The following is a 26,991-nucleotide window of genomic DNA, read 5'->3' as shown; positions in this document are numbered from 1 at the left end:
GCTCCTTAAGGGCAGGGAATATCTTTTGCCTTTCTTTTTTTGTATCTCCAGAACTTAGCTCATAGTAGGCATTTAATAAATGCTTACTGACTAAACAGAAATAACTCCCTCACCTTACTGGCTACTGTAAATAAAATTAATGGGATATGAAAGTGCTTTAAATATTATATACAAAGTGCCATTAAGTGAAAGGTGATATGATTATGAAAATCTGGTTGGAGAACCAGGGGCATTCTCAACGCCAGTACTTGTGGACTGCAACTAAACCAGTTCTTTAAAGGGTTCCAGCTGCTTCTGTTCTTGTGGGAAGTAAGGTTGAAGTTTCCTAGACTGGGAAATTCATGTAAGCTCCTCTTCATAGGAATTATAACTGTTGTGGAACAATTCATTTTCCCATCCTCTTTTTAAAAGACAAAAACCCAAAAAAGAAACCGCCACCCCCACCTCTTTATTCTTTAAATGCTTATCAACAAAGAGGATCTAGTTAAGAAATCATAAAAGTTGGCCTCTAAGAGAGGCCTAATGGTGTAGTAGAAGGAGTACTAGCCCAGAAGCTAAGAGAGATAAGGTATTTTCCGCTGTGTAATCTTAGGCAAAGTCACTTAACATTTTTGGATTTTAGTTTCTTCGCCTGTAATATGAAAGCATTGGGCTAGGTGGTCCTTAAATTTTTTTAGCTTCCAAATTCTGATTTATGATGAAAACATAATACAAATACACTAAGGCATTAGCCACTGAGAAATCTGAGATTTCCTGGGAGGTCGTTAGTTCTTTGAATCTACACAACTGGGTCTTTATATTTCTGCTTCATTTGAAGTATACAGATACCAGATGATAAAACACTTTCTTTACTGGTTTCTCAGATGAAATTTTGAGGGTACAGATTGAATTGAGTTGCCCCACAACAACTGAAACTGTTATATTTTAGTATTGGTAAAGCTGTGAATTGGTCCAACCAGTCTGGAAAACAATTTGGGATTAGACTAGAGTAAACACATGACTAAAATATCTATTCCCTTTGATCCAGAGTTTCCACTATTAGTGTATGCCCCAAGAAGGTTAAACTCAAAAAGGTCCCATATACCTTAAAATATTTGTAGCAGCATCTTTTTGTGATTGCAAAGAAATGGAAACAAAGTTCAGTTAGGGAATGGTTAAACAAACTGTGGTACATAAATGTAATGGATATCACTGAGCCATAAGAAACAATGAATATTATGAATTCAGAGAAGTTAAGACTCAGATGAAATGATACAAAGTAAGACGAACCAGGAAGATAACTTACAAAATGACTACAACAATGTAAATGGATTAAAAAACACCCTATGTTTTATAATTATAATGATCTATCTTGGTACCAGAGAAAGTTGAGAAAGAGTATCTTCTTTCTCTTTTGGTGGATGTGGGGGACATATATCATCAGATGTGAGCTGGTGAGCTTTGCTGAATTGTTTTTTTTCCCTGACTTTAATTTTTATCATCATTATAAGGAATTGTTCATGGGATAAGAGAGGGAAGAAAGGTACTTGGAAATGAGAATGATATAAAAATAAAAGATAGCAACGTAATCTTAGAAATTAAAAGGCCCCTTCCCTCCAGGTTACTGTATTAGTTTGCTGAATGAAAGTTGATGGCAATTAGGTTGAAGGGCCTTGAGACCGTGCAATATGATTAGCTAAAGGAGCAAAGGAAATTTAGTCTGGAAAAGAAAAGATTTAGGGGAGATACATTATCTGTCTTCAAATATTTGAAGGCCTATCTCTAGAAGGTTAAGATTTATTCTATTGGCACCAGGAGCTGCAAAGAGGAAAATTTAGCTTTGTTACAAGGACAAACTAGGCTTTCCTCACTAGAATTTTCAAACAGAGAGTAGATGACTATAAAGGTGGTTCTTTTTAAAGGTATGGGTTGAACTAGATGGACCCTGAGGTTCCTTTCACCCGGATTTTGAGTCAAGGGACCTGAGTTTAAATCTAGTCCTTCCTCAACTTCTGTGACATAGATCAGTCTACAGAAGTACATACAGAGCTACCCAAAAGTCTGAGTGGTTGTTTTAATCTATTAAAACTTCAAACTGTGCCACTAAGACTTTGTAGTTGGCATCACTTGTTTTGGCTTCATTTTTTTTTTCAGACTGGGGTAAATAAATCAACTTGGGCTTGCTGTAGTATTTTGTGCAGTTTATAGATCTAGTCTACAGTTAGTGACTAGGAAATTTTGATTTTAATTTTCATTTGTCAGGACAAATCTTTCTTGTCTATAACTATTTCAAAAGGTATAACTACAAGAGCAAAAAGTGGAAAAGGGGGAAGATGAACGGGAGATAATTTTTATAGATCAACACTGTCTTTAGATCAGATTGCTATGGGGTACTTTCAAGAATAATGACAAGTATTAAGCATGTATGTTCCAAAAACTCCTAGGTGCTGAACATATATAGCCCCAAATACTCCTGCCCTTAAGAGGCTTATATTCTATTGGGAGGAAAAATACACATGTAAAAAATGAAATAATATTGGGAGGCACACATATAATAAACATGTATGTGTATATGTATATGTGTGTATGTATGTATGTATGTGTATAGGAATGAATGTTGCATAGGTGAATTGGCCTAGGAGGGCCATTCCTTGGAACATGTGAGGTTACTCTCTGATTACAGTTGAACCTTGTGGAAATATGGTAGGAGTCTATTTCTATATATACATGTGACTGAGGGGCTTGTACCCAGTCAGTACCCTGACTGGCTGTTTAGCCACGAGATTTGGGGGATCTGTGAAAAGATAGTTTCTGGCTGAGGCCTCTTGGCTGTGGCTCTCCAGGTGACAAGATAACTCCAGAAAGGACAAGGTTCTTCTCCAGAACAGAGAAATAGCAATCCTGCACTTGTGGCAGGGTTTAACCAGGAAGATTTTGCTGGGGGGCCTGGCTGCTTCCCCATCTCTTTGTGTTTGTCCTTTCTTGATCTTACATGAATGAATAACCCAAGATGAAAGTATTCCGTGACCTTGTAAGTTTCAAAAGAGCTAGAGGAAAGTGGTAGTGGTTGATAGCAGGGGAAGTTGCTGGCATTGGAGAGTTTAGCCACATCATGAAACACTCACCCCAAAAAGACCAAGTCGGGCCATTTGATTGGAAAATATCCAGTGCCCAAATAAAATGTGAAATGCTTAATTAGCAATATTGCACGACTGCTGGATGTTCAGGGGAGGCTTGAAATAGTTCCTCCACACAAAGTAATTTCTAAGGGCAGGACAATAGCAACTTGGAAGATCAGTCTAACTTTCTATAGGGGGTGGCACCTGGGCCAAGCTTTAAAGGAAACTTGGGATCCTTTGAGGTAGAGGAGAGAAATGGATCAGATGTCCTGAGGGCAGCATGTACAAAGGCACAGTGAAGGGTGATAGAATGCCACGTACAGTTTGAAATATAAGATACATGCAGTAAGTCTTGAAAGGCAGTTTGGAATCAGATCATGAGGAGCCAAAAAGAGGTATTTGTATTTTATTCTGGAGGCAAGAGGCGGCTACTAGAGCTTCTTGAGCAGGTACATGGTCACACCTTTATTTTAGAAATATCAATTTGGCAGCTGTATGGTGGATGGGGAGGGGACATCAATTAGTCCCATGGTTTAGGCAAGAGGTGATGACGGTATAGTGTGGTGGTCATGTGAGCAGAAAAAAAAAAGAGGACTGTGAGATATATCATGGAGATGGAATCAACAAGATTTGGCAATTTATTAGATATGAGCATTAAGAAAGAGGGAGGAGTTGTGGATGAATCCAAGATTGAGAACCTGGGCAAACGGAAGAATAACAGTGCTCTCAACAGAAATAAAAAGTAGGAATGGAGGATTGGGAAGGGGGTACGGAGGGAACAGAGAAGAGAAAGTGAATTCTGTTTAGGACATACTGAGTTTGGGACATACAACTTTACTTCTGAGTTGGGATGACTATGGAATACCCAGTCAGAGATGTAGATTAGGGCTGGATATATGGATCTAGTAGTCATCTGCATAGAGATGATAGCTGAACCTACTGGATCTGAATAGATCCAATAAATGTATAGTGAGAAGGCATCCCAAGACAGAACCATCTGGTACACTCCTGCATAGAGGTAGAACAAGAATGGTGGAGACTCAGAAGGAGGGCCATACAGGTGAGAGAGAATCAGAAGGGAGCAATGTCATGAAAACACAGGGAGGCAAGACACTCTAGGAGAAGGTGGTCAACAGTGCTGGAGAAAGATTGAGAAAACGCCATCAAAGTTTTCAATTAAGCAATCATTGCTAACATTGGAAAGAATAGTTTCAGGTGAGTGATGAGGTTAGAAGCCAGATTTCAAGGAATTGAGGAGTGAGTGGCAGGTGAGAAAAGAGAGGAAATTAGTATAGACATGACCTTTTCTAGAAGTTTGGCTCTGAAAGAAAAAAGAAATAAAGGATTGCTTGAGGGGGATCAAGTAAAGATTTTTTTAAAGGATGAGTATTTAGATTTGAGCAGCGAGGAATTAATGGCTAAGGAGAGATGAAAGAGAAGAGAGGACAAGATGATGGGAAAGAGAAATTCCCCAGAAGACACAGAAGGGAATGGGATCAAGGGCACAAGTAGAGGGGATAGCATCTACAAGAAGGTGCACCTTTTCCTCTGAGACTTAAGTAAAGGAAGAGAGTGGGGAGTGAGGCTAAGGTGATTTTGGAGTATAGTTATGGGAAAAAGAGGACTTGGGATAGAGAACTTCATTTTTTCCAGTGAAGTATTTGTTAAGGTCTTCTGCTGAAAGGGAGAGGTCAGAGAGTGATGTAGGTGATTTGAAAAGAAGTAAACTTTCTTAATACATCAACATGCCCTATAGTTATATTATACAACATATATACGAATACACACATATGCAAGAAACTCGGGGTGAGTTTGGTTTTTTAATAATATAATTCATTTATACAGACACCCCCACCTCATTTGGTTTCATGTATTCACAAACTTTTCCAATTCTCCTTTCTACTGCAAAATATGTAAGCCGTGATTAAAATTTTAGCCATTGTAGGGATGCACCAGACTTGTGTGTATGCGTGTGTTTAACAGATGGAAAACAAAACTCTAACGACTTTACTTTAATACCTTACCTTGGAAACATTTTGGAAAGCTCCTTCTTGTGAAATTAAACCACTAAAATAATACCACTAGACAATTTTGTCAAGATTTAATTTTCTCCATGTCACTTCTCTCCCCAAATTCACTGTTCTTAACACCTTGTACCTTGCAAATAAAGTTCAATTCTCTCCAGCCCTCTTCAACTTGCTTTATACCCCTTTGGTTTGTCCTCAGTACTTTATTCTTTCACATTCTGGCAGAGACCAGCTATTCTACTTTAAGACAAAACCACTCCCTTTTTCCTTTTGAAGCTTGTCCACCTGACCTTCTCCTTCCCTCTTTTTTTGCCCCAAGACTTTCACTGTGCATCACAGCAGCCCTCTTTCAGTAGTACAGAGCATAATCAAGCCCTTTAATGTGTTTACCACCTCCCCAAATGTTACATTTAAATGATGCCACCTTTTTTACTGGCTCAAGAAATAATATGGCTAAAATTATTTTAAAAAATATATATATGTATACACACACACATATATACACATATTTTAACACAAGGAAGGTCAAACTTTAAAGAAATGCCAACTTGAACAACCATCAAAATTTTTTAAAAAGAAAATCCTTAACACTACTTTACAATGGAAAAAAAAGAGTAAATAATTGGCAGGTTATGTGAATGAAAAATGAAGAATGCGCAGTAAAAAAACAAAGAGTTCCAGTTGTCAAAAATAGAAACTATTGAATTCCATGGTCTGTTTTCCAAAGAATTTCTATTTCAATTCAGATTTTAAAATAACAGAGATACATACGATGCAGATTTTAAGTGCCTGTGTAAAAATTCAATTTTAACGAAAGTTCAGTTGCAAGGTTTATGGAAAAAATACTGATAAAGAATTAGCATTTGCAAAGTTGTGAGTTTTGCTGACATTTAAAATTTCAAGAAGTTACAGTAGATTTTTTTACTTTATTTATTTTTCTTGTTTTCTTCCTTTGTGTTTTCTTTCACAACATGACTAATATGAAAATGTTTTGCCTGGATTGCACATGGAAAACTTATATCAAAATGCTTGCCTTCTCATTGAGGGATGAGAAGGGAGGAAGAATTTGGAACTCAAAATTTTAAAAAACAAATTGTAAAAATTGTTTTTATATGTAATTAGGGAAAAAAAAGAAGCCATAAGAGATCAGAACTTATGAACGATCTACTTTTTAAATTTCCAATCTAATTATGCTAAGCCTTAAAAATGTTTGACAAATTAAGAAAATATAAATTCCATATTCTTTAAAAAACAGACCTTTGTTTGAAAGTTATTAGTATACCAGTAGCTGCCATTTAAAAAACCAACACATTAGGATAAAGTAACCCTAGCATGTTCACATTACATGAAAAAAATGTACATATTTATAAAGTCTTTTCTTCAGTTGGTACATGGTCCCCTTTATACCAAAGTTTCTTTCCTTTTATCATTCAGTTGAGCCTTCTCTTGTGCTTTTTGGGACCCAGACTGTATTCTGTATGCTTTTATACCTGTGGAGTCTTCATTTACAGCTACACTGGAAGTATATTCTGGGGAATTTTCATCCACTTCTAGAGGAATGAGACCAGAAAGCGTTGATGACTTCCTTTGGGCTCTGATGTGTGATGCTGAAGAGCTGTTCTTTTCACACCCCTTATTGAGCTCTGACAAACCCTTAAACTCTGTTGGGCTAGTAGTCTGATGAAAGGGGGCAATAGCGGTTCGGATACAATTGAACCACTGCTGCTTATGGAACACATCGTTAGCTTGTAAAGTGTGGGACTGCCCTGGCAAAGGCTCTCGGAAACGAACTCTGAAGATATTTTTAGCTGGAAAAGATAAAAAAAGAAAAGGAAATCTTATTTTTTAAAAAGAGATTATACCAGTATTTACTTCACTTAAAAGATTTTACAGACACAGAAGGGAATTTGGAGACTTATTTAAATTTTCAGCCCTTCTCACTTTACTAATATGAGGACAATCTGATGGATGTTGGATATGCATTATAAATCTCAAAAGATACAAACACAAGAACATTTCTAGTCTTTAGTTATTTGCTAGATGATTGAAGTCTGGACTAATTTCTGTGAAATCTAGTACTTTTTTTTTGGGGGGGGGAGGTATCTTTCCCTGTTTATTGATGATGCCAAAGCTACCTTTCACTTTTGATGTTTTAGACCATTTGGACAAGATGGTTTTATTTTGAACAATTAGAGAAAAAATGTTTTCCTAGAACAAAGAAACTTTGGGTTATACTTCGGTGAATTACAGGAAAAGATGCTACATGCCACATCTCAGTACCAGATACCATTTAAAATGATTTACAATAAATTAGCAAAATTATCTTTAATTAGCAACATTCATTTATACTTAGTGATCTAACAACTTATGCATACAAAAGAAATCCAGGGATTTAATTTATTTAAACCTCTCAAAGGCTCATCCATACATTAACATTTAAAAAATGAAATTATTGAAAACTTTTTTCTTTACCTTTGTCTGAATTGCTAAAAGCACCTCTAAATGAACCTCCCATTCTCACATCACCATCCTGCAGGTCCTCTAAAACCAGCTCCTGGACAGGAATAGGTTGACGGTAGACTTGGTAAGAGTGGCGTTCGTTTCGTATAACAGGACGAGTCAAGACAAGGATGTCTTGAAACAAGAAAATATAGAGTTTCTAGGGAAATGAGAGAAAAAAAATCATAAAATATGAAACTATTATTTTTGAAGACTGGTACCATATTACTAATAGCAGCTAGATGGCTCAAGTGGATAGAGTGCTGGGCCTGGAGTCAGGAAGATCTGAGCTCAAATGCAGCTTCAAACACTTACTAGCTGTGTGATCTTGGGCAAGTCAGTTAACCTTTGTTTGCCTTAATCCACTGGAGAAAGAAATGGCAAGCCACTCCAGTATCTTTGCCAAAAAAATCCCATGGACAGTATGGTCCAGGGGTCATGATGAGTCAGTCATGACTGAACAACCACCACCTCAACCATAATGCTAATACTGAGTTGATTTGACAATACTATTTATCTCAATAAATTACTTTATTGAAAACTGTCTTTATTATCCAAGGAAAATATTCTCAAAATTATCTAGTTTTCTAGGTGTAAGTGTTTTTCTTCATAAAATGTTGTTATTGTTGTTGTTTTTTTGGTGAGAGCAATTGGGGTTAAGTGACTTACCCAGAGTCACACAGCTAGTGTTATGTGTCTGAGGCTGGATTTGAACTCAAGTCCTCCTGACTCCAAGGCCAGAGCTCTATCCCATAAAATGTTTGATTTCAGACTATGACTCCTGTTCTCAACAACTGGTATATCATTAAAGTCAGAAACAGCTAAGGTATAGAATGTCTATTAATAGCAACATAACATGAAATACTATTATACATGTTTTACAGTACAGTAAAGATTAAAATCCTAAGAAGATAAACATGAAATCAATTTATGCATTTTGTTTTTGAGATGCAAATGACAGTTCAATTAGGTGAAATTTTATTAAGTACCTACTATATGGGCTAGGGACTAGAGATGAAAAGACAAAAACAAAATAGCCCCTTGTCCTCAAAAAACTTAAGATATTATAAAAAACTAATAGATTCCTAGTAGTAATCCTGATAATCAATCACTCAATCAGATAGTATATTTTAAGCCTCTGGTATATGCCTAGCTCTGAGACAGGAAACAATCTCTAATCCCAAAGATCTTACATTCTAATGGAGGAGACAATTACAACATATATAAGTGTATAAAGAATAAGTATAAAACAAATAGAAAGTAGTTAGGATGGAAGGCAAGAGCAGCTGATAATTTGTATTACCATTTTAATAGAGTTGAAAATTGATTGATTTACATGATCATATAAGTTCTTCAAAGTAAATCTGGGATAGTCCAATCTAAAGATGAGATATCCTTTTTTGCTACCTCTGTATACTATCTGAAGAGAAACAGTAAGAATCTAAGTTGAGAAAATGATACTATCTGTGGGATTATGACAAGTTAGTTCAATCTAGGCTTCAATCTTCTTGTCCATAAAATGAGACATTTGGAACAGATGATCAAGTCATGTCAACAAGCATTTATTAAGTTCCTACTATGTGCCAGGCACATATTTAGCTAAATAGAGGATACAAAGGCAAAAACACTTGGGGGATGGAGGAGGGGTATGGAGACATGTTCAAACAAAATACATATAGAATAAATTGGGGGACAGTCTTAGAAGGAAAGCACTAAGATTAAGGACTATGAAGGGCTTCTGGCAGAAAAGTGAGACTTTAGCTGAGACTTAAAGGAAGCTAGGGAAGCCAGGAGGCAGAAAACTCCATGAATGGGCAATAGCCAATGAAAATGACCTCTAAATGTCCTTTCTAGTTTTGAAAATTCCATGATCTAAACAAAAGTATTTAGAAAATAGTTTTGACTATCTTATAATCACTTTATCAAATATTTGAAATATTACCTGAAGTTGACTACACAAAGTAAAAAATAATGATCTTTTTTTTATATAGTGGCTTACCTTTCAAAATACATCTCCAGACATTTTTGGGGTAGAAAAACACCCAACAGGTTTAATAACTGTGTCTAATTTTACTTTATACTAATAAGGAAATAAGCTTACATGTCCATTTTTATTCTTCAGTTCTCCATGGCAAAGCAACACCTTGCTAGCATCAATCCTAGGATCCTTCTGCTTGTCATCCAGATATTCCAGTTTGTCAATATAATATTGGCATTCTGATTCTCCTTTCTTCAAATTGATATCAGAAAGTACTCCTTGTATTACCAACAGCTAAAAGTCAAAAACACCTTTGTAGAAGTGACAATTTTAGCAAATATCATAACATCATTAATATCCCACTTCCTCAATTATATTAAAAGGCAGCATTTGCCATCTTCCATGCACTCAAACACAGAACAAAGTGATCACTTCAAAGAGGGTACATATTAAATGTTTGTTGATGCTGATGATTAACCTGAAGGTACCACTTTACATCATTCTAAGGTAATCCAATTAAACATTTGTAAAAATTTACACGATTAAATTGCTTTAATTACTTACAGCTTCTTCCAGAGGTTTTATATCAGCGTGGTCTTTGGGTGTATGTCTGAGAATTTCTTTTAACAACAAAGGGTATTTGACTAGGCGACTTCGAGGAATATCCAGGAAGCTCCAGAGGTCTAATTTTCTACTGAAGGGAGACTCAAGACATCGCTGAAGGAAATCTTGAACTCTTGCATCTTGTTTTTTCTGATCAAGAAGAGCTTTAGCTGCAAGCTGGTTACTGCAGTATCCTCTATAAGCATTTAAACCTGGCAACTAAAAGAAGGTAAAAGAAAACTTCAATCATTTTAGGATAAATGCCATCACTGAAAGCCTTATACATGTAACAATTTTCACAGGAAATTCTAAAAATCTACATGTTTGTCACAATGGGTTTGGGTAGTACTAAATTTACAATCTCATCGTGAATTTTGTCCAGTTGGAGACAAAGAGTTTCCCCAACTCTAACTATTTAATGAGTTCTCCTTTCTGGACAGCAAACAAAAAACATGGGTACAAGGTTCCTGATTTGTCATTTAATAATTGTGTGATACTAGGTAAGTCACCTAATCCCTGTAAGACTTAGTGAACTCAACTGTTTAAAAAAAAGAGAGGGGTAGGTTTGGGGAGATGGAGAGAAATTGTTTTGCCTTCTCTTGATGAAGATTAAATGATGTAAACATTAGGCATTTTGTAAATCATTAGGGCATTATATAAGCAATTACTATTACTGTTATTTAATATGCTCAGTTGTAGTGTCTTATTTGTAGCTGGTTTAATGATTCAGGTCTTCCAAAAAGTTGCCGATACATTTCAATAAACTATCCTTTCAACAAACTGATCAGGTTAAATGATTCATCACATACCCAGTTCACAAGAATATGACCAATTTGCTCTACTGTCCCATCTGGCTTTGTTGCTTCTCCTAATCTTGCCAACAGATCTGAAATTTTTAAAAGGCAAAAAAATTTTAAATTTCAATTAAAATTAAAATTTACAAGTTGTTCTTAAAGTGATGTGCTATAGATCTTCATATGCAGTTGAAAATTAAATAAAAGGTTTTACCTTCATGCAGAGGTATGTAGGCATCTAAATCTCCAAATATGTGTGTGAGCTCTTCCTCTGACATAATAGATAATTTCAACATGGGGTCATGGTAGGCCTATTGGTACAGGAGTAAACTTGTCACATGAAGAACTAGCTAATTACATCAAGATTACCACAGATACATCTGAGTACAGTCAGCCACAAAATGGGCCATATTAAATGCTACATGTAGAAGTAATAACCCTGTAAAATGATTTTATTTCAAAAGATAGGAATAGATATTTTCTATTTCCAAGTACAAACATTAATAAGCATTTTGAAGAATTTTTGAAAAAGTGGTGGGATTTTAATTATTTTGGTGAAATTGAGGAGGGATGTGGTAGAAATTGGGGAAATAGTATTCTTAAGAGCAAAAACTACTTACTAACCTTTCTAGCAAGCTTAAGATCCTCAATTAAATCCTGTTCTCCTCGAAGCATTTCATATATTGCCTGAAAAGGAAGTGCATTACATAAATCAATTCTCCTTTGCCTCTCTCTAAAAAGGGTAGCTAATGTAAAATTGCTTATATGGAAATCATAATCAAAGCATAAATTCAAAATACTAGTTTAAAAGACCTAGGTTCTTAATTAATTTTTTTTTTGGTTTGGCAGCTAGGTGGCACAGTGTATAGAATGCTGGGCCTGAAGTCTGGGAGACCTGAGTTCAAATCCAGCCTCAGTCACTTACTAGTTGTGTGACCTTGGGCAAGTTACTTAACCTCTGTCTTCCTCAATTTTCTAAACTGTAAAATGGGGATAATAATAGCACCTACCTCCAAGGGTTATTGTGAGGATCAAATGAGATAATATTTATAAAATACTTAGCATAGTGTCTGGCATAATAGGTTCTATATAAATGGTAGTTGTGATAATCATCATCATTTCATATAATTACCTATGCAACACATATATTATTATTCAGTGTTTGGTGTACTAAAAAGAGCACCAAGGGGAACACCTGGGGGCCATTACATGATTAGAAATAATGTGTGCCATCTAGAATTAGTTGAAAATAGCAAATTCTTTAGTGTAAAAGCTCTAATGACATGACTATCAGACTTTTTAGAATTACAACCCATTACAATTCTTTCATTTTAAGACAATCCCATCTAAAAGAGCTGTATCAGCCAACAAAAATTTCTTAAGCTGCCTACTATGTTCTAGGCACTGGGGATACAAAGAGTGAAACAATCTCTATTCACATAGAGCTTACAACCTAATGGGGGGGGAGGGCGAGTGGATGAAGTAGATGACAAGGTGTGTATACAGAACAAATTTAAGAAGAATAACTAAACACAAAGTTGTTTGGGGAGGTCACTAAAAATTGGGGAAGGCTATCATGAAAGGCTTCACATAGACAGTAGTGTTTGAGTTTTATTTTGAAGGAAAAGAAGTATTCTGAGGCAGAGGTGAGGCAGGGCAAGCAGCCAGTGCAAAGGCATGGAGCTGCCATATTTGATGGAACAGAGTGCACGCTAGTTTGGCTGGATCACAAAGTGTAGAGAAGGGCTGGGAGATGATGGGATTTAAAAGACAGACAACTTCATATTTTATCCTAGAGCCAATAGGAAGGCACTGGAATTTGTTGAGTAGGGCTGTGACATAGTCAAATTTGTACTTGAGGGAAAAATTACTTTGGCAGTAGGATAGACAACAGACCGGAGTGAAAAGAGTCAAGGGCACCAATTAGGAGGCTGTTGAAATAATATAGGCAAGAGGTGATGAGGGCTTGAACTAAGGCAATGTGAGCTGAGAGAAGGGGGTGAATATGCAAAATGATACTTTTGGTAATTCACAACCCTTACATCACTGCTTCAAGGATCCGTGATTCTTTGTCAGAGTAGGTGTTCCCTTTACCAAAGCAAATCACAATCATGGTATATATTAGCACCTGACCTTTCTTTATGAGCTGTTGAGGCTGAAAAAATCATCATTTTATGGGGCTAAGCCTACTGATGATGTCACTGAGCTTACTTAGGCTGCTTCTTGGCCTAGAGACATAGAGCTACCTCACTGCTCCTAGCTAGCGTGGTAGGCCCTATCAGTGCTAGTGTTTCACTGGTGTAGCTATAAAAAAACTCAGTATCACCTTCCATGCCATGATGAGGCATGACTTTAGTGAAAGATTCATGAAATAATTTGAAATGATTATACATACTTTAGGAATATGGAATATATGGAATCACTAATGTTAACATAAGTTAATTAGAGCATTAGGATCAACATTCTGTTAATTTAATTACTATTCCATAGCTATTTTTGCTAGTATTGCAAACGAAGTTGATAAATTTAGAGAAATGCACTTACGTGTACTAACAACTTCCTAAAACTCTAGCAGGTCTTTTTCCTATGACAGATGTCACGCATTAATGAGTTTGGTTCTATTTTTGGAAACACAACTTACCTCCTGACGCTTGATTTCTTTGGTAGTTAAAGATTCTTTCATGTTGATATCTAACATCTCTGACCATCTTACACTGTTTCTTCTTTTAGAAGGAGTTGGGACAGTAGCCCTGCTAAATGACTTCTGGGCACAAGCAGGAGATCTGTTGTCACCACGAAGTGTAAATGACTATAAAGGGCAAGGAACAAAAAACAAACAAAAAACCCAATAATCAGAAAATACTTTAGCATGAAATGAAATCTTAATAGGCATTTATTTTGAAAATAAAAAAGCATTAAAAAAAAGAGGTTAAGGTTTTCTGTTACCACACAGTCTATCACTATCAGACCAAACCTGTTATTCTGGAACTGTAATTTTGGGGTACACATCATTCAAGAAAATTCCTGTCACAAATTGAGATTATGATTTTGTTTTGATAACAATGTTATTTAGCTACTTAATTATTCCAAAATCTGTTAGCATATTTCCATTTCTCATAAAAGTGGCAGTACAGGAAATAAAGTCAGAATCAGTAAGACCTGGGTTCAAGTGCCTCTGACACAAACTGTGTGCCCTTGGTAACTATTTAAGAATGTAAGTTAAAGAACAATTGCCTACATTGGAACAGGGAATTTCCTCAACAGGAATTTCCCATGCCAATGAATTCACAGGCCTAGACCAAAAATGAAGCAAAACAAAAACTTCTACAAAAAAGTATAGTTCCTTCAAAAAGGAACTTTTTGCTTACTTGTATTGTTTGACCAAAACGTTTGACTGCTCCATTTCTCACAGGAGAGATTAAATTTGCTAAAGATGAGACTCGGGCCAGGGATCGAACTCTTTTATTGCTTGGCTCCTGTGAAAGCAAAAACAGGTTATACTAAACATGGGGTATTCACACTATTTTTACAAACAAGCCAGGACAATATTGAAGCAATAAGAAAACACATGCTTGCATATTACAAAGAACAGAAATGTGAGTTTCTGAAATAACTACATTGTACTTAGCTAAAAAATGAAAGAAAATGCCCAAAAATCACTTTTAGAATACAACAGTTAGTGCCAGGGATACACCAAAGTATCTATTCTAATTCCATTTGAAAATGTCAAATATTCAATATTAACAAACACATCAAATTTTTATCAGTTTTAGGATAGAGTAAGGTATATATCCTCATTTGGTCTCTGAATTGTATAATATCAATATTAATTTATTTAATCAAGTGTTGTTCCTCAATACCCACAAACAGATTTATGACAAAAATATCTGAGAGAGAAATACCTGTAGATATAAGAAAATTAGGTTTACTAATTGACTTTTTTAACTTTTATAGTTTTTCTGGTCAATTGACAAATTATTAATCTAAAAGCAATCAGTTAAGCATTTATTAAGCGCTGACTTTGTGCCAAGCACTATGCTAAACTCTTTGGATACAAAGAAAGGAAAAAAATAAAAACACTGTCTCTTGTATCTCAAGGAGTTCATATTCTAATGGAGAAGACAATATATAAATAACTATGTATATAAATAAACAATATACAGAGCAGACAGAAAATAATGTCAGAGGGAAAGTAATAAGAAGGTAGCTTTGGGACCACAAAGGTCTCTAGATTTGAAATGACTTTTGAAGAAAGCCAGAGAAGAATAAAAAACATTCTTCCTATCTATCAAATACTAAAAGTTGGTGTGACACCTCTTAAGATGGCTTTTACATAGTATTTTTCTGTATAGTGGATGGCAAAGTGAGGACACTATCAAATTTAAAAAAATGAGAACAAATATTCTATTGATTAAAATTTCAGAGTTGAGGTATCCTCAGTACACCTAGGATATTCAATTTTTATTGTGTAGGAGTTCATTCAGGGATTTTGAATTTCTGTTTGTTTTTTTTTTAATCTTTAATTCTAAATGTAAACACCAATAAGAGAAAAAAACGTATTTCCATACACACAGAACACTAGAGAATTCTCTATGAAATTGTGAATTTCTACTTCAGAGTACTTATCATAAAAAAAGTATAATGAAGTCCACATATTATTTTCAAAACTGTCCTGTTTGTTTGTGCTTCCTTCTTTTGTCTTCTATGTATTTAAAAATGTTACAATGGGTCACTTTTTTGGGCACCACTTGTTAACCTCCTCTTCTCTCCCCTAACCCCCAATGAAAATAGAATAACAAATAAGCATAATCAGGTTATGTCCAAAATATGTATATCTCTGTACGTTTTGCCCATTGTCTCACTGTGATGAAACATATGAGTAACACGCTTCATCATGGATCCTCTGGGGACATGCTTTGTCATTTCATTGATCAGAGTTTTTAAGGCTTTCAAAGTTGTTTATCTCTACAATGTTTCTATCCTTATATAAATGGTTCTCTTGGGACTACTCACTTCACTCTCCATTGGTTCATACTATCCAAGTATTTGTTCTATGCGACATTCTTTATAATAGGATGAAGCAAGATTGGAATCATTAGAATTTATCTAGAAGGGACCTTAGACATAACCTTGTCAATAAGTCAAGAATTGGAAAGGCCAATCGAGCTCAACTTTATCACTTTATAGATGAAGAAACTGTGACTTGCCTAAGGTAATATAGGAAATAAACAACAAAGGCAATATCCAAATCCCTCCATTCAAATCCCTTGTTTTATATATAAGGAAATTGAGGCACTAAGAGGTTGAGGTCCTGAGATCAGACTGATAAGGAGCAGTTTGATGCAGAAATGATAGATACAGAATACTCTTGGCTCCCTATTGCTGCTTCTAGATCTGCCTCTGCTGCCATCATTCAACAACCTTTCCTCCTTTGAAATTCATTTAATCCAAATCAAGAACCCAATCAAGATTTTGATAGCTTTTTGATACCCCAGTCATTCTCCTTCCTTTCTCACTGAGTTCAGTGCCTAGATCACAGTGATCTTCTCCACTCCAATTTTTCTCATTCTAGAGGGCTTCTTCATTCATTTTAATGCCTGTCATATACCCTATTTTACAGTTCACCAACAGATCACCTCTTGTGACCTCTACTCCAAAAGATGGGTGACCATGCCCTGGATCTTGACATCACTCACAAAGCTTACTTCCATGTTCAACTAATTTCGTTCTCTGATCACAATCACTTATCTCTTCACCACACCCTTACCTTCCCTACTCCTCCCAAACTTACTCTTTGTCCTTATCATGCATGACTTCTAATCTCTCCATGTCTCAGTATTAACCCAGTCCATTAACCTTACTCTCAGTACTTCTCCATTCACAATCTTGATCATCTGGTGAACCTATTCAACTCTACACTATACTCTATTCCTAAATCCCCTGTTCTTTTGTTCTATAACTTACCATTTTCCAAAATCCCAATTTTGAGTTACTTCTATCACCTACCTTCTTTGCACCTATTCTTCTGTTACTGAATGGAACTAGAAGAAATCATGAAATTGTGCTCAATTCACTACAAATTTATACTGGCTAATATCAAACTGGCCCTCACTCTAAGGTAATCCTAACAGTTCTCCTTTTGATCTATTCAATCACAGCATGGGTTTCAAACCTTTTCTCCTCAAGCATTCCATGCTATTCTCTCCCTACGCACCTCTTCGAAGGACCTCACTTCATACTTTGCCTCCAAAGCTGATGACATTCATAGTAAACTCCCTTGTCTCACCCTCTGACATAACTGCTCACCATCTCCTTCACCCCAGTTTCTGACAATGAGATGGACCTTTGACTAGTCAAAGCCAACTCTCTACCCTCAACACGTACCCTTGGATCCCATACCCTTTATTCTTCAAAAAGCTGTTCCCACCATTCCCTATTCTCTGTCTCTCTCTAATCTTCAATCTCTCCCTAACTGGCTCCTGATCTCTTTTGTGGGATCTTCATCCATGTCACAACTACTCGGTGGGTGTTTCCCCCCGAACCCCCAAGGCCCTTATCTCTTTTCTGTTTATACCTTTTCACTTGTATTTGATCCACTCCCATGGATTCAACTGTCATCTCCATGCAGATAATTCTCAAATGTATTTATCCAGCCCTAGTTTCTCTCCTGAATTCTAATCCTGAATTATTAGACACTTTGACTGCTGTAGGCCTTTCAAAATGAATATGTCCAAAACAACTTTACTTCTAAATCTTTCCCTATTATTATTGAGGGTACCAGTATACTTCTAGTCACCTACCTTTGCAATTCAATGTTATCCTTGACTCCTTTCTCTGAAATACCTCACATACCCAATCAGTTACCAAATCTTGTTATTTTTTTCTTTACATCTCTCACATATGTAATCTTCACTCACATAGTCAATCCCATAGAGTTCAGGCCCCCTCACCTGAACTACTACAACAGCCTTCAAATTGGCAGCTAGGTGGCAGACAGGATAAAGCACTGAGCCTGGAGTCAGGAAGACCTGAGTTCAAATGCAGTATCAGAAACTTACTGGCTGTGTGACCTTGGACAAGTTACTTAATCTCTATTTGCCTCAGTTTTCTCAACTGTAAAACAGGAATAATAATAGCACCTATCATGCAGGGTTGTTGTTGCTATCATATAAGATGATATTTGTAAAGCACCCAGCATGGTGTCTGCCACATAGTAGGTACTATGTAAATGCTTATTCCCTTCCCCCTTACCTGATTCTAATCTCTCTGCTCCAATTTATCCTCCAAACAGCTGTCAAAGTCAACAGCTGTCAAAAGATTTTCCTAAAGTTTAGGTCTGAGGATGCCACCATGACTCCATTCAATCATTTCCAGTGGCTCACTATTACCTCCAGGATCAAATGTGTAAAATTCCTTATAACATGTCCTTCCTACCTTTACAATCTTTTTACATTCTAAACCCCTCCTTGCAATTCTATGATCTAGCCCATATTGACTTATTTGCTGTTCCTTGCTTCACCTTCTACCTCTGAGCCGTTGCACTGGCTGCTCCCTAACACTTGGGATGCTCTTTCCTTCCAACCTTGGCCTCATGAATTCCTAGCTTCCTTTAAGATTTAGCTCAAGAACCACATCCTTCTAGATACCTTTCCTGGTTCCCTTAGATCCTAGTTCCCCTTTTTCTCTAAGAGAAAAATTTTGCATTTATCTTGTATGTTGTCTTCTCTTTGAGAATGTAAGCTCCTTGAGGGTAGGGCTTGCTTCTGATTTTTCTTACACAGAAAATGCTTTATAAATGCTTGCTAGGTCAATACCTGAAATTTGTTAATTATCTTTCCATAGCAAATATTGTTTTTTTTTATTAATACAACATACTTAAAAAGGAGAATACAAAAATATTACATTACAGTACATTTATAGTCCTTTCTTCTAGAAGATAATGCTATTAGATAAGTAGAATAGAAGCTTTTAGGACAGAATGTTTTCATTTTTTTCTTATCTCTTCAGCCCCTAGATACCTCCTGAATGTTACCTTTCATCCAGGGGTTACAAAGTATCTCATAAAACTATTAAACAATCATTATCATTATTTTAGTTTTACTGATGCTTGGAATATGATGATTCTTCTACTTCAAGAGGAAGAAAGGCTCAGAGTCAAGAACAAACCCATTCTTTCTTTGTAATGTCTCTATTTTGGGGTTACTGTTTGTATTAGTGTCTTTTATAATTCTGGAATGTTCATGTAAACCAATAACTTTAATATTTTAAAAGCTGATCACAATCAGATGTGATCACTGAATTTATCAGCTCATGAACATCAGCATATATTTTTTGCAGGTCTCCCATGGCCTTGACCTCTAAAAGAAAAGGTAATGGCTGACATCACAAATATTTTACTTTAAAAGAACCAAAACAAAATAATCATACGGTTAATGCTTGGAATTAATCAAGAAATAAGGGGAGCAAGGAAAAGATATCCCTAAAATTACTATCAGAAGAAATAAGGTATATAATATTAGTATATTCTATGTTCTTTAGGTAAAGAACTAAATCTCCTTAATAAATGGTCCCAAATTCCAAAGGACCATAAAACTTGTATTTAGCAAAGCTTCTGTACTTTATTTCATACTAAACACTACAATGTGTAGTGAGAGAACTTTACAGTGATTAAAAATAGCTATGTTAATTCCAAGAGCATATTTACAGTTTCAGGAAAAAAAATAATTCCAACTTTAAGAATATTAAACAAATGGGGCAAGTCATAAGTGAACTGAAAAATAAGAGGCTTTCCAGATATGTGGTTAACTGACACACTGTGGTAAAGGACATATGTGAATGTCTTTACACTACACATCTGTGCAAGACTGAAGTGACACATGCATGTGCAGAAGGTCTAACAGAAGGCATTCCTTTCCATTTAGTAAAAACAGTACAAAGGGACTTCTGTTAACATGGAGACATAGTTACCATTCCCCTAGAACAAACTAAGATTCATATTAACATAAGCTAATATTAAGTAGAAACAAAACAGGTGTTAGTTTGGTTCTTTTTTGGGGACTAAATTAACTCCTTTCCTTAAGGCAAAGAGGATCTGGCTTTCCTAGGTGCTCTTCCAGTGAATTTAAAATGGCAGAGAAATTTGGCTAGGATGAAAGGAAAATTTCTTGATATTATCTACAACTTAAGTATTATATGACTATATAGTAAATCAATTTAAGTAACAAAAAAAAAATTTTCCTTACAGTAAAAACAAATGTTGAAAAAAGGCAAATATAAAAAATACAAATTTTTTTTCTTCAGGCAAACAATAGGGCAGCAATATGTATCATATGAGCTAAAGGACTTTCTCCTATAAGCAACCTTTAACCAACAGCAAAGGTCATTTGTCATGGAGGAGGGGAAACAACACAAAACTCTGCAATTTAAATTTCCATTGTATCATTAGTATTGCCACAACATTTCTCTCCTGTATGTATACCTTTCTCTCCACTCACACAGTCATCACCCTAGCTCAGTCCTCGGTCCTAGTTACTGAGAACCTAGCCTACTGCAACAGCCCTCTAATTTGTCTCCCTGTCTCAAGCCTCTCCCCACTGCAGTCCATTTTTACAAAACCTTGAAGCATAGGTGCGATCATGTCACTGTGACACTCTTTCAACCCCTGGCCCCTTTTAGTCTCCCGATAAACTCTTGGGACAAATATAAACTCCACTGTTTGGCATTTAAATCTTTTACAAGTTGGCCCTGTCTTACCTTCTCATCTACATCACATGCTATTCCACTTCACATACACTAACAGTCCAGCAACGCTGGAACTTCTTGTTATTCCTCACAAACAACACTCCATTTCTATTGTATGTGCCTTTGTATTGGCTATCGTCCAGGCCAGGTTTCCTTCAAAACTCAGTTCAAAGCCATTTCTGGTGGGCTACAGTCAGTGCCTCCTCCTCTAGGCATTTATGCACGCTTTTTGTATATACCTTTGTGTGTGCATGTTGCTCCCCTCAATAGATAGTAAGCTGCTTGAGAGCAGGAACTGTTTTATCTAAAGGGAAAATGAAATTTCTTGTGTCTGTTGGTGGTGGAGGGAAGGAGTCATAAGTAAGGGGATGGGCATGCAGGTATATCTTCTTCCCTGCCATGAAAAGTAATTTGAACCAGTAAGACTAATTCTGGAGATTGAGATTTAGCCCTGGAGTTGTAGTTCTGGTGCAATGGAAAGAACATAAGAACAGGGGTCAGGAGAGCTTGGCCAGTTCTGCCACTTACTAGAGTGACCTAAACTAGAGGAACTGTTTAGCTTAGGTTTATATCTCTATATCATCTGGTATTTAGAAGTTGCATGGTTGAATAGACTGCCAGTTTAAACTTACAATTTTGTATTACTTCACCTAGATGTTAATATGAGAAATTGATTTTTCAGATTTTGTTTATTATAAAAATGGATTTAGAATTATAATATATTTAAACATGAAATTATCAAATAATACAGGATTTAAGAGTGTGTTATTTGGAATCACTGCAATCTTTGGTTAAATGAGTTCTCTGACTTTTTAAAATTTAAGTAATTTTTGTCTTGTATTAAGCTATGGCACTTGAGGCTGCACATAATAAGAGAATAAATTTGTTAACAAAGGACAAGTATGTAAAATCCACAGAAAGGGCTACCTTAAAAAAGGGAGTATTTATAGGTTACATAACTTCTACTCAGAGACAACTTACAACTACAAAATAATGTTCATTTTTATTATTTAAAAAAAAGAAAAAAATGGATTGTGGCCATATACAACATTGCTTCCCTTTCCTTTTAGAGGAAGAAATGAGAGCTGGAGAAATTCAGTTTAGTTTCTTGGTTCTAAAACTTGCCCAGTTGTTATTTAGTCATTTGAATGAACTTATATTTAAAATACCGCAGGTATTTTAAACCTTAATAGTGAGGGAAAAAACAACAAAACTAGTTGATAACAGAACAAAATTAGCAAAGTATTGACACTGCTAAGTTCCTCTTCAAACACTATTGATAAACAGCCCTTTTATTTAACACTGTGATGAAACACACAAGTAAAAAAAACATACAAAAACTGATCTATAAAGGAAGCAGTTTTAAACACCAATAGGTATAAGTTTAAATACAAAATGACACTTCTGTTCATAATCTGCCTTTCTAAAAACTGGAGAATAATGTTTAACAAACAAATCTTGCTTAAAATATTGTCAGATAAAACATCCACTAATTTGTTTAAAGATATGTTTACAAGGAATTTTACAAATAACTATTTCAGACAACAGTTTAACATGTCACTTTCCTTTTGAGGAAGGGCACAACATAAAAAAGAAGCTGACAGATCCAGAATGAATAAAGTTAAAATATCAGACAACTTTCTACTCCCAATTCCCACTAAGAAACAAATTCTTTTTTTTATTTCTTAAAATACTTAATAGCCTGGTATCTAAAACAATGCACACATTTTAAACTATGTTGGTAAAAATAAACAGTAACTAAATTTACATTTCTGGCCCTTAAATCAGTTTCAAACATTCATAGAAGTTGAACTGTAACATTTAAAACTGAGAAAAGCACTAAAACCATTTTCAAAGCCTTACCTCTTGTTCTCTAAAGCACTGATTATTAACATCTAGGACACGAATAGTCCTTTTAATAGGCAGGAAACTTCCAATTTCATCATGAGCCACCATGCTTTACAAAGTTTCGCATACGATCTTTTGAAATAATCCACATCAGATTCGGGTCTACAAAGAATTACTATGGAATTATATGGGTTTTTTCAACCTAAGCATTTAGCCACCCTTATCTGACATTTGCCCAAGCTTCTAGCTGTGGTAAAGCTCATGGCTTCACTAACTTCTGGGAGTTCAAAGTACAGGAACCTCAGGAGGAGGGGCAGCAGCAACAGCAAACTAGCTTAATAGGCTGGCTCCAGAAATCACATGACATTGGTTAACTGACAGCTGCTGGCACACCTAGGCTGCTCAGTTTTCATTGTGTAGGAGAAAATCCTTTATATGAGACGTTTGGAATGTCTGTAGTTATTTCAATGAATATTTTCTTCCGTGGGATACTAGGCTTGGGTAGGGTGGATGTTCCTAATGTATAGCTGAAACTCCTCTCATATACTTACATTATAATGAAGGATTTAAAAATGCTTAAAAAATGCACTAAATTATTTAATTTAGTATTTAATCTTTGGCATAAAGGCTAAAATAAATCAGTAATCTATGTAACTGTCATAACCTTCCAGTCTCTTCATTCCCTTAGTTGTTAGTTCCTTCCCCTTTATAGATAATTTGTTAACTTGGGAAACATAAAAAAAAAAAAGAATGTACAAAGAACATTAAAAAAGGTGTTTGTATATGAAACTGTATGGTTTGTATATCAACCCCATTAGAATGTGAGGTCCTTGAGAGACCTTTTGCCTTTCTTTGTATACCCAATGCTTAGGATAGTGCCTGGAACACAGTAAGCCCTTAATAATGTTTGCTGACTCTTTAAAAAACAAAAGTATAAAACTTATGTCCCTTTCAGAATTTTTGTATGCTTTTTTAATATATAATTTTAAATGCTTTATTGCACTATATTTATTTTTCCTATAATCTTGTATTTACTTATGAATGAATGAGAAGTACTTAGTTACTACAGTGAAAGTGACAAACACCTTGTTGAACCTCAGGAGATATAAATATTTAAGCTAGAAAAGCTCTGCCTTCAAGAAACACACTTTCTATTGTGGAAAGACAAAATATTTCTGCCAGCCCCTGGAGGAATTTACATTCTAATAGGAGGAGTGGTAGCTAGGGAAGTCACAACAATAATTAAATGGGAAAAGGCAGTCCATAGCACACCTTTTCTAAGGCAATGGTAGCAATGATTACAGTCCTTAGGAAGAGGAGTGGAAAGGGGTGAGATATACACAGGGCAGAAAAAGGTCAGGGTGAAAATGAGTCAATGGTTTTAGGGAGCAACAAAGTCTAATGACTTGGCTTCTCCCCATGACCTCAAGTGCTCTGGTTGTGAGCAACACATCTGTGAGCTTATCTGTAAGCTGTGTATCCCGCCAGGAGAATGTAAATTTTTGAATTCAGGGGTTGAGTTTTTATATTTGTAACCCCAGCATCTAACACAGTGTATTGCACCTAGTAGGTTCTTACTAGCTGCTTGCTAATGGACTGATACCCAAGAAGAGATAGGATGGTACTGAAGGAAGAGAAAAATCAATGCACCCTCTGCCTCCCTACCTGGCCTTCTTGTTGGTCTCCCTGTTGTATGCCTTTCATCACTGTAAATATCCTCCACTCTGCTAATCAAACTGATCTTCCTAAAGAACAAGTCTGACCATGTTAACCTCCTTCCCAGTCAATAAAATCCAGTGGCTCCCTCCAGTGGCTTACCTCTAAGATCAAATAAAAAATCCTTGGGTTTTTAAAAGTTTGGTCTCTTCCTACCTTTCCAGTCTTCTTACTCTGCAAATCAGTTACTCGGGCCTCACAAAAGATATTCTATCTCCTAATTCCAGGCAGTTACTCTGGTTTTCCTGCCTGGAATTCTCTCCTTTTCATCTTCATCTCTGGGGTTAACTTCAGGTCTCAAATTCTTCAAAAAGCCTTTTCTTCTCCTCTTTAATGATAATGCCTTTCCCTCTAAGATTATCTCCAATTTATTCTGTATATTTCTTGTTTGGACATAGTTGTTTGCATGTTGTCTCCCCTATTAGACTATGAACTCCTTGGGAGTAGATACTATTTCTGCCTTTCTTAGGCAAAGAAATAAGAAATAAGCACAGTGCTTGTCACACAGTAGGTGTTTAATAAATTGCTTGTTGACCTGTCGATACTAGACACTTGAGATAGGATATAAACACAAAAATGAAAGTCCATACCTTCTTACTAGACAGAAAGAACATATACACAGATAACTACAAAACAAGGTAAGGAGTGACAGGAGGAAAGAAATCAAAGCAGTAAAGGAAAATCTGAAGAAAGAAAGAAAGCATTGAAAAATTGGGGGGATTAGGGAAATCTTTCAAGAAGGAAATAGTATTTGAACTGATCCTTAAAGGAAGATCTTGAAAGGCAAAGGAACAGATGAGGAGGGAATGCATAGAGGGGATAGCTTAGTTCAGGAAACAGTACATTTCGTCTGCAATGTATAATATGTAAAGGTAAATTAGAGTTAGGTGGTGGAGATCCTTAAATTCATAGTAAGGCCTTTATATTTGATTTTAGAGGCAACATGGAGCCATTGTGCTAAGTCCTAGCGAGACCTGGGCCTTAGGAAGATCAATTTGAAGGTTGTTGAGCATGGTCAGACCTGTGAATCAGGAAGATTATTTTAGTAGTTTTGTAGAGGACAGACTGGAGATGGAAAGAATGGAGTTAAAGAGACTATTACAAAAGTCTAGGCAAAAAACTGATTGATGAAGGCTTTAACTGTATGTGAATGGAGAAAAGGAAATAGAAGTGAGACATGCTGTTTACAGAAAACTAATCCCTGTTGGGAGAAAATGGAGGATCATGGCCTACCACATACCACCCTCATAGGGGCAAAGTCCTAAGGATCTTAAAAAGGACCTTCTCCCATTTAACTCCTTTTAGGTCTTTTACTAAACAATCTTCCTGATATAAGCAGAAGTAACAGAAAAAAAAAGGGGAAAACTACACTCCTCTCCCACCTACCTCCACCCCCAGGTGGTACTGTAGTGCTTTTTAATAGCATGGGAGAGGTGAAACTGTTGCTATATAACTATCATGGGTGTGTATTTACTTGGAAAAAAGGGGTTCCCTCAGCTGATTTGGCGGTAATTCTGACCCCTTGGATGTGAGAGTCTTTAGCTCCTGTAGAAGAAGGAGGCAGTCCCTTCACAGAAGCCTCTAAGTGGACAAAGATTTTCATTTCCCTGGTGTAGCTCTAAGAAAGGGAGAGATTTTGGCAGGTGGGCAGTACAGAGACAGCACTGGTATCAACTTAGATCCTAGGACAGGTTGCATACAAAAGGCTTATGAATTCTTAGCCACTTTACTACAGATGACCCTGAAGTGTGTTTGCCAGAAGTATCCAAATCTGTGCTATGACCCTGATGTTACTGGTGTGTTCCAGCTAATCATTAACCACCCTGCATTAGGAGATCTACTGTGAACCTCAAAAATATGGTATCACATACCACATGGACTAGATTGTCGAGACTTTAGGTGGGGGAGGGGAGTAAACATGGAGTTTCTGGCTTTGTTTTTTTCTACATTTTTTCTTTATTGTGATTCTTGTGGAGGAGCGGAGTGTTGGAAATTTTTTTTTCCTTCTTTTTCTTCTTAGTACTACCTATTCCAGCAGGACAGTCTAGTAAAAATCTTAAAAGAATGCAAATGGTGGAAGATCCTCTAGGGCCTAAGAGATCTTTGTGATTTTGCCATCATGGAATGGTATGTGAGGGCCAATTTCCCCATTCCCCTTACAGCATGGGTTATGCTATATTTTCCCTAAAAGGCCACAAAGCCTATCTATGCCTTTCTTGAGACCTCTTGGTGACCTCTGGCTTTGTTGATGTGGCTTCTGGATCAGTTAGGGGGATACCCATCCACACCGGGGTTAGAGTTCTACAGACTTAGGTGGATTCTTCATGATACCTAGATGACCAGACACATTTTCATAAGTGTTATGGCATATCTTTGTTATGTTAGAGCTAAGTAAACCTTTTGTTAACTGTTCAATGACCTATGAGTACCTCATTTTGTCCCAACACTGAATCTCAAACAACAGGGTAATGTTGTCATATTAACCCTCATAGTTCATCACATATTCATCATCTTCTTCCCCAACACACAACCACCCCCAAGGAATACACTGTCTCCCTTCAATACCAATATTTGTGAATTCTATTGGTTCTCACACTTATTTTCCTACCAAATAACCTCAGGCCAAGTCCTGGGTGAGGTTTAGATAGCAGGGCTGATAGATAGTAAGTAGCCAGAAAGGAGAGAGT

The 26,991-nt window shown here is 36.2% G+C and overlaps 1 protein-coding gene across 2 annotated transcripts in view; it reads right to left on the bottom strand.

Annotated features, from left to right (window-relative positions):
- Window positions 1-4,899: 4,899 nt before the first annotated feature.
- Window positions 4,900-26,991, bottom strand: part of NET1 (neuroepithelial cell transforming 1) — a 79,851-nt gene continuing 57,759 nt past the window's right edge. The window contains exons 1-10 of one of the 2 annotated variants that reach the window (XM_020973710.2): window positions 22,604-22,883; window positions 14,368-14,475; window positions 13,641-13,808; window positions 11,624-11,686; window positions 11,214-11,310; window positions 11,015-11,091; window positions 10,167-10,424; window positions 9,726-9,896; window positions 7,598-7,784; window positions 4,900-6,933 (exon numbers count right to left, since the gene is read on the bottom strand). In XM_020973710.2, coding sequence (XP_020829369.1) covers window positions 6,527-6,933; window positions 7,598-7,784; window positions 9,726-9,896; window positions 10,167-10,424; window positions 11,015-11,091; window positions 11,214-11,310; window positions 11,624-11,686; window positions 13,641-13,808; window positions 14,368-14,475; window positions 22,604-22,696 — 1,629 coding nt within the window. In that variant the 5' untranslated portion in view covers window positions 22,697-22,883 and the 3' untranslated portion in view covers window positions 4,900-6,526. Of the gene's footprint in view, window positions 6,934-7,597; window positions 7,785-9,725; window positions 9,897-10,166; window positions 10,425-11,014; window positions 11,092-11,213; window positions 11,311-11,623; window positions 11,687-13,640; window positions 13,809-14,367; window positions 14,476-22,603; window positions 22,884-26,991 lie in introns of those variants that run through there. The other variant, XM_020973711.2, reaches the window with a different exon arrangement.

Source organism: Phascolarctos cinereus, unplaced genomic scaffold (assembly GCF_003287225.1).
Source record: "Phascolarctos cinereus isolate Bilbo 61053 unplaced genomic scaffold, phaCin_HiC Scaffold_1;HRSCAF=81, whole genome shotgun sequence".
NCBI classification, from domain to species: Eukaryota; Metazoa; Chordata; class Mammalia; order Diprotodontia; family Phascolarctidae; genus Phascolarctos; species Phascolarctos cinereus.
Note: the sequence above shows the minus strand (reverse complement) of the source record. Positions and strands in the feature narration are given on the sequence as shown.